We start from the raw sequence: 18,491 nt of genomic DNA on the forward strand, positions 1-18,491 counted from the left end.
CACAACCACTTAAGCAGCTCAAATGCAAACATTTCATAACAAAATCCAGCATTTGAACAAAAGCTTTAAAATCTAAACTATCAAAGGAGCAATAAATAGCAATAATTTTCTTCACACGAGTCAAAAAGAACTTCTAAAATGAATAATCTCAGTACTTCCTTTGGCAACACAAGAGGCATTTTAGAACTCCCTTCAGGTGCAATGTTTGCGTCTTCAGTACGCAGAAGGGTGGCACGCACTCATAAGTGATGAGCGATTGACGCATTTCAAGCTTGAAGCGAGATACGAGACCAATGATCAAGTTCTTTGTACTGAGAAAACATTATGCAAATGTCAGAACCAGATGACACAAGATTTAGGGTCACACGCTGCACACAAAATTGTTTGTCCCATGCAGAAGTGCACCAACCGCCAGCGATGCAACTCATGCAGTATGGCCAAATGCATAACATTTTATAATAACTGCAGCCGAAGTGGGTGCCTCGCCAGATATTTTTGCATCCTCGACAGCAGAATTTTAGCTCATCATAATCACTTAAACATTGTATTAAATCTGAAGTTTCCACGGCAGCAAAAATTTGGATTGCTGTCTTCTTGCGTATGTCACCATGTAGACTTGTGAGTAGTTAAAATATGTTAGAAGGACTTCCTGTCTCCATCTTCTACCACAACTGACTACTTTCGTTGTCCTAATATCAAGTAGTTTCCAGGTGCAAATAGAACAATTAAAACACAAACGACAAACTGCAACAAGGCCCTTTGCAGAACCAAAAATACAACTGGCAAAAACCAAGTCCTGGCAAAGTGAAACATTAATCACGGGGATTGCTTGCAAGGTTCTCCACAGAAATTTCATTACATAACACACAAATTATATTCTATTGTGCTAGTGGTAAAAAGTTTTATGAACAAACTCCACGGTCCCTGTCCTGAGCCAAATGACTCCAGTCCACACCGTTTACGCACGGTCCAGTTGATGTCGCAGAATCATACCAACAGTTACAACTTCTGCATTAAAGTGTGATCTGCAGTGCAGGGGTTTGAATGCCCAATTACCACACAAAAAAGACTAAAATGCATTTTAATATTATCCTCCTACCAACGTGTAAGTCTTCCATGATATCTCTTACCTGTAGGCTTTTCAACTAAAATTTTACATGCATTTCGACAAGTTGCTGAGTGTATCAAGGAAATTTAAAATTGGCAGATGTAGTAATACGATTTTCATCAATCGAAATATGCAATGACAAACAAGCGCTGCGACAAAGTTCAAATTCCAATGAAGATTCAGCCTCAAATTATTCTGTTTCTCAATCAACACATCACTTATCAGGAAGTGATACTGATACCAGTTAACAGACAACTGACAAGAGAGATGTCATGTCGTATAACATCAGTTTACTGGCCCGAATCATTCTACTGCGCAATGAAAACTATTCCTACTTTCATTTTGCCATGTCAAATGCAGTAGAATGTGCCCGTCACAGTGGTCATGCAGTCTGAGGCGCTTGGACACTGCGACCATGGGTTCAAATCCCACTCGTGGCATGAATGTTTGTCTGCGTCTTTCTGTGTATAGGTAGGGGTCTTGCGACGGGCTGATTGCTCACCCAAGGAGTCCTTCCAAATGTCTAAATAGATTAAGTAACCTCTAAAAGAGGCGACCAAGATCCACACTGGGTTGTAGAGCGACAGACGATGATGATGATGATAAATGCAGAAGAGTGTAGTACAATTAAGTATGTTCTGCAATGTGTAACATATTAAAACATAATTTAAACTAAGTGGTCCTATAACATGAGGGTTCAGAGAATTCACATAGAGTAATAAGCAAAGATACATTCAAATGACATCCACAAAGGAAGTTTAAGACCAACTGCCATTATCAATAACATATTCAATATGAAGACAACTATCAAACCAGATGTTGCTACTAATGAACTGTACACATTCATCTTAACATTTCAGGAAGATTACAAAAAGTTACAGGGCACCACTGTCCAACCGAACACCTATTCAACAAGATTGGTCCCTTCGTATACCTTCATTTTAAAGACAATAAAACTGCTCCTCACGGAATGCACGAGACATAGTACGCAGGTTCTGGAAAATGAGAAACATTTGTCAAATTCCTCAACAAAATTTACCCAAAATGTACCATCCAACACAGAATTTAACTGTGTATGTTATTACACAAAAAATATTATTTTTCATCAATATGTCCCCACTACAGATATTGGATGTATATCAAGTAACAAATGTATATGTAGTAAACAACATTTAATACTACTACAATTGCCACCTCTACCCAAAGATAGCGCCACAACTATTTAGAATCTACAAAGGTACACAATGTAGAACATACACTGCTCATTTATAGGCTGGTTTCTTAAGGGAAATGCATGTTGTGTATCACCCAGGAACTTTTGAACAAGTCACCCATTTTTATAAAAACTGGTAGCAAGGCAACGCCACTGGTCATCACCCTGGCACATATTACTTTTTCCCTACCTTCAATGATTCCAACATGGTGAATGTGCAAACTTTTGAGATGCAAGCAAGACAAGTCCCATTCAATGTAAGATTCTAAAAATTTGAATGACAATAGATTTCTTAAAAATGTGTGGCTGATGTCGAGGCTGTTTCAGTATACAATTTAAAGTAACGTCAGGATCAAAATACTTACTGATGACCCATCGTACATTAGTTACTGAATTTTTGAAAGTGGGAGAAAACTGTACCTACAAATGTAATGTGGATTTTATGTGTATGCACATGCATGTTCAAAATCAACATATTAAAAGCACTAACTTTGGGAAACAGCATTTACAAAATAAAAGGAAAGTAGCTTATATTAAATTACGTTTCAACCAATTCACTTGTTCTGCAGTGTCCACCACATGTCCTAACAATGTTTCAAAAAAAAAAATTATTTCTACGACTAGGGACAGAACACAATGAACCTAATGATGATTCTACAGCTCCTGATCTACATCATGTAGCTGAAGAGAATATATATAGCAGATATGTATCAGCCATTACTGCATCATCGCTCAATAAGACTACACGGTGCAACAACCCCATAGAGACAGTTCCAGTACTACCTGAGCTAATGAAATGAGTATTGTATGCAGTAAAGTAGCAGTAGTTGTTTTTATACACATTCATTGAAACAAAAAAAGTTATCAATTATGTATATTCAAATGGAAACAACTTCATCAGGTACTCAATTAACCTATTAATAAGAAGAAGCAAAGACATTAGATGCAATGCAGTGAATGTTACTTTGGCCTTTCATCAAGGAAGATATGTACTGATGTAAAACTGTGGTCACGAAGATGAGTGTTGTTACTATGAAGGAATGACCATTTCTGTAACAAACTGTTCAGGTCAGGAGGACTGATGAAACAGTCACAAATTAAAGGAGCTAGCAGGAAGAAGAAGTAGATTTTGAATCTAAATTTAATACCGCAATCTTAATTACATATTATTCCAAGCGGATGGCCGGATTATGGGTATGTGGACATTGTAAAGTGGTTAGTAATTTACCCCTACTTCTTGTTGCCTCACATGGGCAGGGAAAATACATATAGCTGTAACAGAAAACTACAACATCCCAACAAAGCAGTACATACAAAACATTCCATCAATATTTGCACACAGAATTTCTGTATTAAAGTAATTGCAAAACTGGCTGATCATCTTCGGGCATATCTCGCAGCTAGCAAATGAATAGGTAGTACAAAGTCATCAGCTATGTATTCTTATGCTGTTTGCAAACGTTTGCATGGCATTCACACTAAGCTCACAAACACCCATTCGACTGTTGTGATTAATAAGGCCATGAACACACAGATCATTCTGTGTTTTTAAAAAGAACACTGCGTTTCGGAAGCTGGGTTCAATCACTGGTTCTATCAGACCCAACTGAGCAGGTTCACCTACTTCTCTTTTTAACCTGAGGACAGAAGCAGATCCAGATGTATTGTTCGTTTTAAAAACACAGACAATGGACATTTGGGTCCCTTAGATAGAGCTAGTCTCTGTCACTGGACAATATAAATCATGCAATTATTTCAACTTATCCACCCAAGTACAGGTTCTGTCAGTAGATTTTAATACTTAAATGATAAAATAGAAATTATAAGACTACTCACACAGCTCTGCAAGCAACCAGTTATGAAACCGCGGTTTCATAACTTTATACTAAAACAATAACCTTCATGACTATGACTGTGTCTGTTAACCCTCACCATATATAATTGCCATCAATTAAAAAAAACTTATAAATTGATTTATGGTTTTCAAATATACAATTCATGTAAAACATCATGTTAATGGCATGAGATTTTAAATACATTCCTACGCTGCAATATTAAATTCTATCCTCACTTCCAATGCAATGGGTAAGTATCTCAACTACTTAATGTAGTAGTACCAAAAAGAGGCTTCATTCCATATTCTGCATATTTTACAGTTAATGATTCTATAAATAAAAAACAAGTATGTGACTTCACAATATGAAAGAATTCTGGGCGTTTCGACTTTAGGAACACTTGTGGCACACTCAATAAGCTGCAATATATGTGCAATACCACATTCTACAGTACCTTGTGGACTGCATTGTAATATAAGACTCAGCCGACAACAAATGTTTACAACCAAAATATGATGATAATTGAGTTCAATACTTCTATACCGTGCTGTCTTATCTACAAAACATCCTGCATACTAACTGAAAAACAACAGTTCCCATCGTAAAGTTTCTACTTCCTCCTGTCTGAATGTTTTGACAAAAATATTGTACCTGCGTTTCATGACTAATGAACGTGACACCAGTCAAACATTCGGCGCCAATAAATTCCTTCAGAACTACCCCCTTCGTAGCTGCTCTAAATAATTGTTCGTGGCTTATATTACTAAGGTTTCTAAGGAAATTCTGCAAATAAAATGCGTTTGTAGCCACGCCATCTTGATTCGTCAGACTTGCACGAAGGCAGTCTAGTACATAATAACAGAAGAAATACGGCCTTCTGAAAGCTCAAATTCAATAATTGCATTTAAAAAAATATCAGCGGTTTTTAGAAAGAGTAAACAAGACGGATGTCAGCTCTTACTTTGCCCCTGAGGCTGCTCATCTCCGCTCTCTCGGTCCGACATATCCTTCTCCTGGAAAGCGATTTAACCCTCGTTTTCACTGCAAGGAATTTATTCATGCACCGGAACTACCTCCGCTATTACTTAATATTTGAAAATAGATCTCTCTACTGTCACTATAACAAATAAATAAACAATTACTAATATATTATACACTTAAATTTGTCTCAGTATTACTAAAACATCGATAAAGTACACATTTCCAACAGTACAATTCCGAAACCAACCAAACACCAAACAGGCGCTCCCGGAAGTGACGTTCCAACTTTGGTCTGCTGCAGAACAGCTGTCGTGATTTGATCATGCAGCCAGGTAATTGGCAACGAATAGTAATGTGGACGTAGGGATATTAAGTCAACTGTGGGTATATTGTTCTACCACGGCAGTGGTTCTTGTTCTTTTTGGTGTCCAAACCAGTTATGCACGATAGGCACCTCTTTTGGTTATCACATTCAACCAACTCCACAGAGGGACAAATTTTTTGAGAAGATAATAAAAGTTAGTCTCCTCAAAAATTTGACCACCTCTTACAATATCCTGTTTTATTTCTGGTTTCACTAGAGCCAGCTACATGTCACTATAAGGGGACAGATAAATCCAGTTGTGTTCATATTTTAACATAATAATCAGTAAATAAATACTTACATTCGTCTGAAAAACAATCTTAATGAAATTACTAATATCAACAAAACATATTAAACATAGGTTATGATAATAAAAGAGCTGAAAAAGTATGCGCTATGAATTTCCTTGCCTTAAAAACAAAACATGTTGAATATGTTATTCCTAAATATGTTTTGCAGGGACATCACTCATGAAAATAAATTCTTTAATACTAGTTTGGCATGTACTTTTCTTTATTGTTCTGCACTTAAAATAATACCACCACAATAGATTCACTTTGTCACGGAGAGGGAAAAGTAACACGTAAATAATTCAGCAACACAACTTTAGATTACTTACTTAGGCAAAAGGATTTATTAGATCATTTATTCAGTTTCATTTGTAACAGCATGAACAGTAAGATATACCATACTTGCTTTACAGCGTTCCACAATATCATTCATCTAACAATGTCATAAATATTATCAGAGCAATTACAGTGTTGGCTTATGTAAGTAACACCAACAGTATAATGCTACTAAATATGTATGCCAGGGACTAAATTACAATCAGGGTATTACACAAAAGTATGTGCCAGTATCCAGTTCCAATGTTACAGGATGAAAGGACCATGTTACTCACTGAGTGGCAACAAATTTATATTGACTACATTTCATTGGATGGGACTGTGATAGCCAGGAGATGACTAGTGTATGTTCTGAGCTTTACATCCACAGAATTCACAGCACCTGAGCAGCTGAACTCTGGCTATAGTAGATGACAGCACCAGTAAAGTTTACACCAGCTGCCAGCACAAAAACAGGAAACCAGCGACCATGAGATGTAGTTACCAGCTCTGCTGTAAGAGGGCCACACAGTATACCTGGGATTGTTGCCTGCAAAATTCAATGAATTAATTTATACATTTAACTTCCATTGTCTAAATGACTGCTGTTTAATACAATACTGTCTCTTTCCTATTATGCAAGCAAGAAAAGACTCAACTGGGTTTAATCTATCTCTAAAAATAAAATGATATACAAGAACAATGTCAATCAACTCTGGAAATTATCATGCAACAGTCATTTCCTGTAATACAAACAGAACGCAAGAAAGGTGGTGGTGTTGATGATTACTCACCAGTGTGTTTGATATGGCAAATGTGATGCCTGCATGGTTGGGAGCAATGTCTGCATGATTACTTAGGTGGCCAGCAGAGTTGCAAGCACAAAGGCCCATTGAGATGGACACAAATCTGCAACAAAATCAAAGCTTTCCACTCATCCAAAAAAATTACCAATCAAATTAAATATAACTTTTTACTTAAAGCTAAAATAAGTCACTGGAGATTAAGGCATCCTGATATGGTGGACAGCTGTCAAGGGGTGGTAACGAGCTCAGGGGTTGGGCAGGGGATTGTACTTCAAAGCAACCACAATCATGTTTAATTTATCTTAAAGATATTATACCTAGATGGCTGTCTGCTGGGGTGTAGCCATTTTTGTACTTACTGCTGCGAGAACCTCAAATCATATGCGTTTACACCTATTCTAACAGATTCATGAGATGTTAATTGCATGTCCAAGGCAAGTCGGATAGCTGGTGAAGCGAAACCATCAGTAACAAAATATCAAACAGCATTTGGAGGGAAGTTTGCTCAAATATGAAATAACCAGTAACAAAATTAATAATGGAAAGCATGCAGAAGTTTCTGTATCATGACAAATACACTTGTAACTAAAACAGCAATAAAATTAAATATTTTCATTACGGTCTGCAAATTAAATGACTGATGGGAGGAAAACTTACACAACAGCAGCTAGGAGGTTATCAACAGTACAGAATGCAAGCAGGAACACTCCTGGACCCAACAGACCGATGCTCGTCATCAGTCGACGCACTGACAAAACAGTCCACCCCCTTTGCCCCACAAGAGTGTCTGCAAAATGGCCTGCAACTGCACACAACATACGAGCATTGAAATACTACCCTGATCATAAATATAATAGTATGATAAACCTGTAATAAAACTTTATGAAGAAATACTAGTACATGAAGCTGAATGAAATCATTATGCTGTAAAATTATGAAGCTTTGTGTTCTCTATTACATAGTAGCACAATGAATTTAAATTCTGATTTAACAGTTTTAAACAGATTAATATATATCCATAACCACACGAAAAACAGATGAAAAGAATTAAGAACTATCCTACAGGTTCCCCTATGTGTTACTGTGAGTTTTACAAACATTTTTAAACAGAAATCAATCATAATGATAATACCATTATGTAATTTTTTGTAGAGAGCCTAATAACTGATAATTCAGTGCAGATAATCAGCATCACAAAGAATGATACGGGCTTCTTAAATGGAAAACAAACAAAAAAATGTACAAGCAAAAGGAGATCCTATCTATTACCTATGCTGCTTATTTCACACTCTTAAATAGAGAGTTTTAATAACTTGTGGTGGAAAAACTAGTAATTGTAAAATCACAAGCATCATGAAGGACATGTCTGTTTGCGGTACTAACCATATTATTGCCTGAAGGAAAGTAAGAAGTAACAAAAAACAAAAATTTCAATCAGGATGTTCAGCCTGATTCACTCCAGACTTCACATATAGAGCCACTGTGTTATGATCTGATATTACACTTACACACCACACAATGCATTAAATGAAGTCATATTATTTACAGAAACTTATTTTCCTCAAAAATAGATGCGCTTTGCCACAGCTTTAGACATGCTACAAGTGAAACTGTAACAGAATTTCATTAGCCTGTACTAAAATACCTGCATCATAATTCATTATATAGACAGTGTCCCACTTTCCCATTTAACTCTGTAACCAAACATAATTCTCTCATTTTAACACATTCTTTCGATGCTGATCCTGTCTTGCGTGGTATATATGACCTTAAAATTATTCATTGTCAGAACTTTTTCCATCATGTGTTCTTTAAGTGTGAACTACTGTCGTCAAAACCCTTTAGAATTGTATATATGACCTCCCCATTAAGATGGGGAAGATGTACACACATCCAAAGACAGGATTAACAACAGTTAAATCACTAAGAAAGCTTAATATCAACCATTTTTGTCTTTCTTGGGTAATCATTTTCATCATAAATCAAGTTCCACATAACTTGCAACAGTTCATACGATATAATAAGAGAAGTATAAAATCCAAATTGGAGGGTGAAATAGGAGAAAAACCTCAATCAAAAACAACAGCTAAATATGGCATTATACAATCTGAAATGTATGGCAACAGTTCATTCTATGTGATGGGTGAATGCTCTAGCCCCATCTCACGCACAAATGACACAAGAAATCTACATGTAATGCATTTTAATGCAACTTTCTATTCACTGAAAACATGCAAAGTAAATAAGTGAAAACTCAGTAACATCAAATTTTAAAATAACATTAATTCAATTTCTGAATCAGTTTTGTTTTAAGAAGCAACATACTTTTCCATTAAAATTACTCTGCATTTAATTCAGTTCATCTTCAACAAATGCCAAATATAGGCTGAGTTAAAATTAAATCACAAGGCTAATTCTTCAGATATATATTTCATACTGATCTCATTATCTTTCTTGCTGAATTAAAACTAAACTTAGACCAAAAGTTAACTTTCTCACTAACCTTCACTGCATGGACATATTTCAGTAAATGTTTCTTTGATTATGTAAAACATCAAGAATATGATTTTTTCTCCATTCTTACTAGATATTTTGAATTACTTTTTTAAGTAAAGATGGCTGCCTTCTGGGTTGTAGCACCATGTCTTCTGACAGAATTTTACCAACATTTCACAAGTCCTTACTGCCCCCATCTTCAGGGTGATGCGTAAACTTCTGCCAAATTACACAGCACTACAACCCAGAAGACAGTCATCTTCATACTCACTGCTGAGAGGACCTCAAACCTTACTTTTAAGTACTGATGATTAAATTTTATTGAACGAGATAGCTTAAATGAACTCACGGAACTGACATAGCAATTTATAACACACAGTAACAATGGAAACAGAAGGTTATATTATATTAAATAATAATGTTAATCTATTTTATAAAAGAAATTTAATCCACACAGGGAAGGTTAATGGTTTTCTTTTTCTTTTCTGCAGATAGCTGGGCACTCACAGATTCCAAACAAAGAGTTGACAACGTAAGGGACAGCAGTAAGACTAATGCTCTCCTTGTTTGCTCCAAGGTTCCGGGCAAGGTACGTAGGGAGCCACTGCATGATGATGTAGTTGGACCAGTTCATGGCAAAGTGTGCTATATACAGAGCCCACAGAGGCCAATGGCACACAAATTCAGTCCATCGTACATTTGGATTTGTTACCTAAAGGGCATACAGTATAAGACAGCATTCCATCAGTAGTCTCTGATGTCTTGTAACAGAAATTCCTTTTGTTTCTTTAATGCATATCCATCTACCATTTGTGCGTGTGAAATTAACATATTTGAACACAATTTGCAAATACACAAATAAAAAGTTGTTACTTAATTACAATAAAAATCATAATTGAGAAACCACACCAAAAAACAATCCTTTTGCAATTTAAATGTGTCAATGATGTTATGAAAGAAATTTATGTTCAGTATTCTGTCTTTAGTTCAAGGGAATGTAATTCATTTAACGGCAAAAGAAATTAAGTATCAATGCCTTCACCTTCAGTCGCAGAAAACTTCAACAAAACTTGTGGGAAATAGTGATATCTCTTGTCACTGAAGATTAAAACACCAGAAAAATTATTAAATGATTATAAGATACAGTAAAATCAGAAGGACTTGAAATTGGACACAGAAAATTTTCTTTCATTTTGCAGACTTACAAACATTCTGAATGCCTTGATAATTCACACAGTTTGTGGAAAAAGTTCAGGAAAATTTTAATAAGGAGCTTCATCTTTCTAGTTTACAAATAACATAACAACACAAAAAAGGACCTGGTACTGTCACCAACCTGATGAGCAAACAAACCAAATATGATGTTATTTTGGGTATGTTCTTTAAAAGCTGTAATAGAAGACTAACATTACTGAAAGTCCAGCTGCTCATTGCATATAATACATTTTTTCTTTTAGTTAGACATATGCAAAAACAAATTCAAGAGTGTGTTTGTACAGCCAGAAGTAAATATGTGTGACACACTGCAACAAGTACCATTCTGTATGATCTACTGGATATACAACTACTCCTGAAGATGTCAATGACGGTTCAATGCCTAATCCCGCACATTTCTTTCATTCTGGATCACAGATGCAAGCATATTTGATATGGTGTGACATAATAAAAAAGATTTTGGAATTATAATGGTACATCATGTAGAATAAACAACACACATCATATATAAAAACTGTGACAAGCGCACTGGAAGATATGTGTCTCTTTCTAATGTAAGTTTCTCGCACTGGTTCAGAGATGCGAGCATAGTGATCTTGTATTCAGTGTTCTGTAACAAAGCCATTGTGTGGTGTGTGACAATGATTTGGAAGTATCATGTAAAATTGTGTACTACAAGACACGCATAAACTGTAATGAGTACAGTACACTAAAATATATGGAACTGTAGCTACATGAACTATGAAATATTTCTTCAACAATATGACAGTATAAGGAAAAATATGAATAAAACACAAATTTTTTAGGTACTTTTTTGCAAAAGAAAACTGTAATTTCCCAGGCACATTTCTTCCACACAGTTTTAGTTTCGTGCCACTAAAATTTAACAGTGAAGATTATGATATGCACTTGAGAGTTTAAAGGGCCAAAATAATCCTGTTGATTTTGCCATGAGCAGTCATGTTAACTGTACTTATATGGTAAAGTCAAGCATCTTTATCAAAGATGGCATTTGTCTCAACCACATTACACAAGTCAACAATCACTTCTTCCATTTTGTGTGGGTTATCTGAGAATGAGGCCTCTCCATCTAGCTCTGTGTTTTTCTGTATCTCCTCTTCCTTAGTTAGTTCCCACAATTTACCTTCATTTTATGTGGCATTTGTGCCTATAGTTAACATCTTGATCTTGGTCTCCCTCTTGGATGTTTTACTTTTGCTTTCATGTTCAAAACCTTCTTCATACCTCTCTCCTCATTCATTCTTAAAATGTATCAGTACAGGCTCATTATAACCACGGTGGTCTAGCGGTTAGAACGCTGGCCTTGTAATCCTGGGGTCTCGGGTTCGATTCCCGGCGGTGCCCGAATTTATAACTTGTGTTGGGCAAGGCCGTGGTCTAGGCAACACAGAGTTTTCCTCCGGGGGCTTCCCCGGTTTCTCCGTGGCATCCCAACAATTACTCCATTCACACACAGAAGAAGGCAATGGCAAACCACTTCTGGATCATCTGCCAAGAACGTATATGAACAGGTCCCAGTCCGAGAAAAGGATGGAAGGATCCTGTTCATATGGACCTGTCCTCAGACAGAACACTACAAATAATAAACAGGCTCATTCTGTTGTTTCTCGATTTGCTTTCCAGGATGTTTAAAACTTTAGATTCTCTATAATTCTGTCACTTCTTACTCCATCTCTTTTGGTTTCGTTCATACTTCTTAAAAATCTCATCTCTGCTGCCATTAACATACTAATATCTGCAATGGTTGACATCCAAGTTTCTCCTCCATACGCTACTATACGCACGTAGTGAACTTTTAAAATAGGCACTATGCATTTCTCATTTCTAGATTGGCTGGGAAGATTTTCCTGTATCTTTTATTCTTTCTGTAATTTCTTCTTGAACACTTCCATCTGTCACAAGTTTCCTTCCCAAATACTTAAAATTCTCCACTGCTTTATTATACTTTATTGCATGGGGAGATGAAAAATGCATACAAAATCTTGTGAGATTTCAGGCAGTAATTATGAAGATGGCTGATTATTACATTTTATCTTTTTCAATCCCATCTTCCACCTTATTATCAGAACCACACATTTATAAATAATCTTTGCACACCGTAACAAACCTTTGAATCTTGATAAGATGCTTTCATTTACTTCCCATATAACTATGTCATATGTATGTAACAATTTTTGTATGTCACTCTTATACTTTGGTTACTCTTCATATTATGTCGTCACTCATTATCTTGATAACACCCCCCTGTTGAAACCCATGAAACTCCTGGAAACTTTCAGAGTTTTTGCCATCTGTGACCACTGTTTCCACATTTGCCAACAATGTTCTTTTCCCATTAGTCCTCTAGATTCATTTGCCCTGTGTAGCACTTTCCAAACTTCCCGTCAGTTTAGAGCAGGGGTTCTCAACCTTTTTCTCTGGCATACCACCAATTCTAATTTAACACATTAAATGTACCACAAACCAAATTCGTTTAGGGAAAACTGTTGTTTATGTTGATATTAACTTACTTAGTTCACACATCACTCAACATTGGCTCGTGTACCACCAGTGGTATGCGTACCATAGGTTAAGAAATATTGGTTTAGAGTATTATCCTATAATGAATTTGTATGGTAAGAAAGGTGTGCATGTCAAATTTGTGTTATTAACAGAAAATTAGTACTGCAAAGTTACTTAAAATTTGTGGTGGTGAATCTTGTTAATATCTTCTAATAAACTGGACATACATGTTTGAACTTGCTTAGTAGGGCTAATTTACTGACCTGAGGAATTTTATATAATTGAAAACTTAGGAATATTGGCATTCAGCAGACTTGACAAATCTGGAAAAACACTGTACTTTACATAACTGGATGTAAATTTTATAGTCATTCACGTGGTCATAAATTAACAATGGACAAACTACTGTACTTACCTTGAAATTAAGACAAGTATTGTCTTCATGAAGTGTAATTATTCTGCTTTACTGATTGAAAATTATATATTTCCAGAACATTATATTTAAAGCAAGTCACTGAATTAATTTATTTTTCCAGCATATACAATTCATGAAACATGTATAGACATGAAAGAAAGTGTCACTCACCTTGGGTACAAACAGAGGAATCTCATCCTGTGCTGAGGTTGCTCCATCGTTATAGAATACCATCCATATAAATACCCAAACAATACCCAATGTCCCAAACAGGTAGAAACCTATCTGCCAAGAGAGGTTTGGGCACAGCTAAAAAAAAATTCAAAAACAGGTAATAATAGCAGTACTACTCATGTATGGATTATTATTTCCTAACTCAGTGTTATTATTCAACATGATCCACATATTTTGATTAAATACAACACAAAATTAACATTCACTTCAACAGAGTACCGTTTCTCAATACATGCAACATAATGTTACAACTATTCGTTATTGAAGCTTTGGGGTGCATGATATGACGCACATGTAAGTGAGCTTCCACACCCTGATCCTCTCCACCTGCAGCCTCTGGCCATATGCTCCCTTACAGTGCCTAATAGTGCATGTGCATTACAACTAGAAACTTCCAGTAACACCTGACCACTGACGGACATTCTAGGGCTACTGAAATATTTCTCAAGGCTTGTAGACTGACCTGTGTGCTTACAAAAATATGAGTTGCTGGGACCAGCGAGTGCAGTTAGACAGATCTTTTAGCTGTGGAATGAGCAAGAGTTAATTGAACAAGGACAGCGTCTTTGTATGAGAAATAGTGGATACAGAGCCGCGGTGCTACACATGAGTGATGGCATTAAAAACAAGTGTAATTTAGAGGCTAACAAACTGAAAGAGTAACTAATAATTAATTAAGCAATCATTTCAAATGTTTTTGTGTTATTACTTCAGCTGTTTCAAGTACATTAAAGAATAAATCAGTATCAATTATAATGGCATGTGAAATAAATCCATGTTTAGTTGTGAAGAGGCTGGAAGAGGAAAAATATAACAAAATCATAGTGAAGGGGCAGTACTATATTATTTTTAGCTAGTAACAATATGTAGATTGTTTATAAAATTTTCTACTACCTACCTAATAAGGGTAGTCTGTACTCTTTATCAAATTTGCCAATGTATTCAACTTGGAAGCATTTAAAATGTACAAAGTTCTCAAATAAATTAGAAACAAATATAAATAAGTATGAATATTAAATTAACTATTTTCTAAATGTTACTTTCCACAAGCAGAAGGCAATTAAACTATCACTACTTTTATAATCCTACAATAAGACTCTAGAGACAGACAATAAGCCACGAAATGTCAAATGTATGAAAGAAAGATGAAGACTGACACATACACACATATGCACACACACACACACCAGAAAACACAATAATATGTGAAAGATATATTACAAGTTAAAGCATATTTAAAGTAAATCTGTGTTTGTAAAAGGAGCTTCTGCTACTTTAAAAATATTTTCAATTAAAGTTTATGTATCTGTGAACTACTCACCACAGATGCAACAGTCTGTCCCACAGAACCTGCAGCAACCAAATACCCAAATGCTCTGGATCTCTCTTCCATTGGTACATCATGGGCAAATATATGGAAAATTGTTGGCAGACCTATCATGAAAGAAGGATTATGCTATCCCACAGTAGAAGTTAGTGTGTTACCAAAAGTATACAATACATTTTAATAACAGGGTTGTCATCTTACCAAGTCCCTCGCCCAAACCCAACAGCACTCGGCAAAATATCAGTGCATAAACAGATGTTGCTAGAAGAGGGGTGATAGAAGTTGAAACAGACCACAGGAACACAGCAAATAAGAGGACTGCTTTTCCTCCAAATCTGCTAGCAGCACACGCTCCTATCACCTGCAATGCATAGAAACTACAGGTCACAGATTCATACATACATTATTAGTTTCATCAGGTCATTCAGTTACCAGACTTGACATACGGTATCAAACAAAATATAAATCTTACAAAAAATGAAAATATCTAGTTAGGTATACATCTGAAACTAACCAGGACACTTATATTTGTAGGCAAATTTCACAGTCATAGTCATGCTAACAATATGGGAATTCTCTCATGTACTACATATACAGACAGAACTATATCAAGCCTGGTCCACCACAGAAAATGAAGTCACATCAACCACATTCCAATAATATCATATACAGAAATCCATAAAATGATCAGAGAGACCAACTTTAAGCAAGAAGAATTTAAAGCAGAAAACACTGCTAAAAACAGAATTAATGGGTGAAAGTGCTAGAATAGAAGAGACTACAATTTATTTACATTCCACAGATCCTTCATAGACACAAGCAAAAGATGTAGAACATGATATAGCACAAATATAATACTTATTTCTAATACAATTATTGTGAATATCTGAGTGTGTTTAAAAATTTTATATGTTGTCCACTACAAATAATAATAATAATAATACGTTCAAGAATTTGCTGGCTGGTGGAAGAATATTAAATTTCTTAAACAATTTCCTATATGGAATTCTTCTTTTAGTGCCTGTCATTATTCTAACAATTTTCTTTTGAACGTGAAGTACTTTTTTTCTGTCTGTTGAGTTTCCCCAGAAAGCAATTCTACAACTTTCATGTACCGATTTCTAAACTCAGTAAATATCAAAAAGGACTTTACTATACTGGAATGAAGTTATTCAATAATCTTCCACCTACTACAAAAAGTTTAAACCATGATATAAAAATGTTTACGCCAGCATTAAAAGAGTATCTCCTATCTCACTCCTAATCAGTAGAAGAATTTATAAATACATGTAATTAATAATGGTGATGGTTCTCATCATACTTATTTTACTGTAATGCTGTAGTTCCAAAAATCTGTCAATAGCTATTATAACTATGTATTTATATTTGTACTAGAAATAAGTATTGTATTGTGCTATGACCTGGCTTAGGCCTATGAAGGATCAATGGAATGTAAATAAATTCTATTCTATAACATGACATGATCGAATGGAGGTAGGTAAGCAAGATAAACTAATTTTACTATTCTTGTTTTCATGAGTGATATGACAGTCCTCATAGCACAGCATACTGAGCTCAGTTTAGGATTAATGTAACAAATATATACAATAAATATGATATACTTTTACAACACTACTATAATTTCTTTACAGTCTTACCTGACTTGTGAAGTAACCAAATGCAAAGGCTGACAGGATCCATCCTTGCCCATGTAAGCTCCATTTGAACTCATCTGTCATAGGCACAATTGCTATTGGCATTATGACACGATCTGCTGCATTGATAAAGTTTGCTATCGAACAAAGGGCTACTATACGAGAACTTTTAGCCAGCATCTTCTGATGTGGCATGCTTTACAGTATTTTCAATGATACAATTGCCTTCACATCACAATGTTGTTGCCAGATATTAACCTCTACACATAATTCACTGGCCATGGTGCAATCAAATTTACAAATAAGGAAACATTTGGCTTGTTATATACAAATCCGTAGTTAAAATAAAATTTCATCTTACAATACGTATTAAATTAATTACATAAAATCTTTTACTTCTCGAGCTCTTAATAAGTCAAGTGTTCATGCCCATGAATATCCCCACTTCACACAATTATAATCCACAAGGTTTGTGAAAAAGTTCGCTGTGATTATATTTAGGATTTTCTGGTTTGTCTGTGTTATACATTCTATTATGCCTCTTACAATATCACAACTCGTACGTCAATCAAGATTTCAAACAATGGGACTACCACCAGTTCATAACATTAACTACGTGGCAACTCAATACAAGCATTTTGCTGTTATTGCTCTCCTAAACGTACTCCAAATAAATATACGTAACATCACAAACATACTGAAGTTTATTCAGACCACAGAGTAGTTACGAATAAAACAACAGGCATAACTTTGTGCGAATAAAACCATGTTCGCAACCACCGTTCATAGAACACAGCTGACCTATATGGACGGATTACCAACTTACAAGACGCTATCTACGGTTAAAACCAAAATCGTCTTGGGTTGTCACGTGGTAAGGCAACTTTGTAATGGGTTTCTCCCGAGGGTCCCCTCCAAGGCCTTTCTTCTTGTTTCATTTTTAAAACAAGTGTAGGCCTATTTCTCAATGCCATCCCAAAACGGTTGTTTTTATCTTACTGTGCACACTGGTCTTAAGTGTCACCTGAAAACAAAAGCTGATTTCATGAGATTATATGCCAATGTGACCGTATTAAATGAAAGTGGAATGTAACTTGAAATATCTCCAAAATGTGGTCAAATTACTACAGTATATTAATTCATTTTCTCAACCTTTAACCTTAATGAAAAGTGGGGCCGAGTATAGTCACATTAAAAAGTATTGTGGCAAATTGATAATCCAAGACCTGAGGTTCTCATGGTGGTAAATGTATCAGTTTCCGTCTAATGGGTTGTGACACCACAAGGGCATACAGGTGGTTACCAACATTTCGGATGAAAATATTGCCCTCACCTCCAGAATTAATTACATTTCTATAAAACATTGGTAGCCACTTTTAAGGCCACATGGTGACACAAACCAGAACACAAATGATATGACATTCTCAATTTTCTCTGGGTTTTTATTCATCTCATTCTTTCCTTTCTTCATATATAAGTGTCTATTGTGCTTCCAAACCAAAATTTTGCATGCACTTCCCACATCACCCTCTTTGATATGATCATCCTAACAACATTTAATTGTACATATATCTCCACTGAATAAAATCCCAACTGGCAGTGAACAAGGTCTTATAAGTACTTCTGAACAAGAAATAGTACTTTTCTTTTTACAAAAATTAAAGTAATTGTATTAGCAACTGCCAAACACTAAAATAACCTAAACGAGCCACTT

The 18,491-nt window shown here is 35.5% G+C and overlaps 2 protein-coding genes and 1 long non-coding RNA gene across 4 annotated transcripts in view; 1 reads left to right on the plus strand and 2 right to left on the minus strand.

The window, feature by feature from the left end:
* Nucleotides 1-5,463, minus strand: part of Pur-alpha (Purine-rich binding protein-alpha) — a 54,557-nt gene extending 49,094 nt beyond the window's left edge. Inside the window, exons 1-2 of one of the 2 annotated variants that reach the window (XM_022071717.2) lie at nucleotides 5,385-5,463; nucleotides 5,118-5,273 (exon numbers count right to left, since the gene is read on the minus strand). In XM_022071717.2, the coding sequence (XP_021927409.1) occupies nucleotides 5,118-5,160 (43 nt within the window). In that variant the 5' untranslated portion in view covers nucleotides 5,161-5,273; nucleotides 5,385-5,463. Of the gene's footprint in view, nucleotides 1-5,117; nucleotides 5,353-5,384 lie in introns of those variants that run through there. The other variant, XM_022071718.2, reaches the window with a different exon arrangement.
* LOC147872648 (uncharacterized) lies at nucleotides 5,392-11,432 on the plus strand. Its single transcript, XR_015537050.1, has 2 exons — nucleotides 5,392-5,469; nucleotides 9,900-11,432. It is a non-coding gene; the product is annotated as an uncharacterized LOC147872648 (long non-coding RNA).
* On the minus strand, nucleotides 6,107-17,633 carry LOC110833532 (uncharacterized). The gene is made up of 8 exons (XM_022071716.2): nucleotides 16,781-17,633; nucleotides 15,324-15,483; nucleotides 15,117-15,229; nucleotides 13,733-13,870; nucleotides 9,916-10,120; nucleotides 7,570-7,717; nucleotides 6,901-7,015; nucleotides 6,107-6,656 (listed from the first exon to the last, which is right to left on the minus strand). Exons 1-8 carry the CDS (start codon nucleotides 16,970-16,972, stop codon nucleotides 6,501-6,503), a joined length of 1,227 nt encoding a protein of 408 aa, XP_021927408.1. The 5' UTR covers nucleotides 16,973-17,633; the 3' UTR covers nucleotides 6,107-6,500.
* Between the last annotated feature and the right edge of the window lie 858 nt (nucleotides 17,634-18,491).

This window comes from Zootermopsis nevadensis, unplaced genomic scaffold (genome assembly GCF_977971745.1).
Source record: "Zootermopsis nevadensis isolate Lab colony 2312 unplaced genomic scaffold, Znev_1.0 Znev_ptg000025l, whole genome shotgun sequence".
In the NCBI taxonomy this organism is placed as follows: domain Eukaryota; kingdom Metazoa; phylum Arthropoda; class Insecta; order Blattodea; family Termopsidae; genus Zootermopsis; species Zootermopsis nevadensis.

Bases quoted from the DNA above. Each gene is read 5' to 3' on its own strand.
- LOC110833532 (XM_022071716.2), bottom strand. From the start codon at position 16,972: ATGCCACATCAGAAGATGCTGGCTAAAAGTTCTCGTATAGTAGCCCTT. The intron at 10,121-13,732 runs GTGAGTGACACT...TATGCCCTTTAG, and splicing joins TTCCTCTGTTTGTACCCAAG to GTAACAAATCCAAATGTACG. The intron at 7,718-9,915 runs GTGAGTGCCCAG...TGTTGTGTGCAG, and splicing joins CAACTCTTTGTTTGGAATCT to TTGCAGGCCATTTTGCAGAC.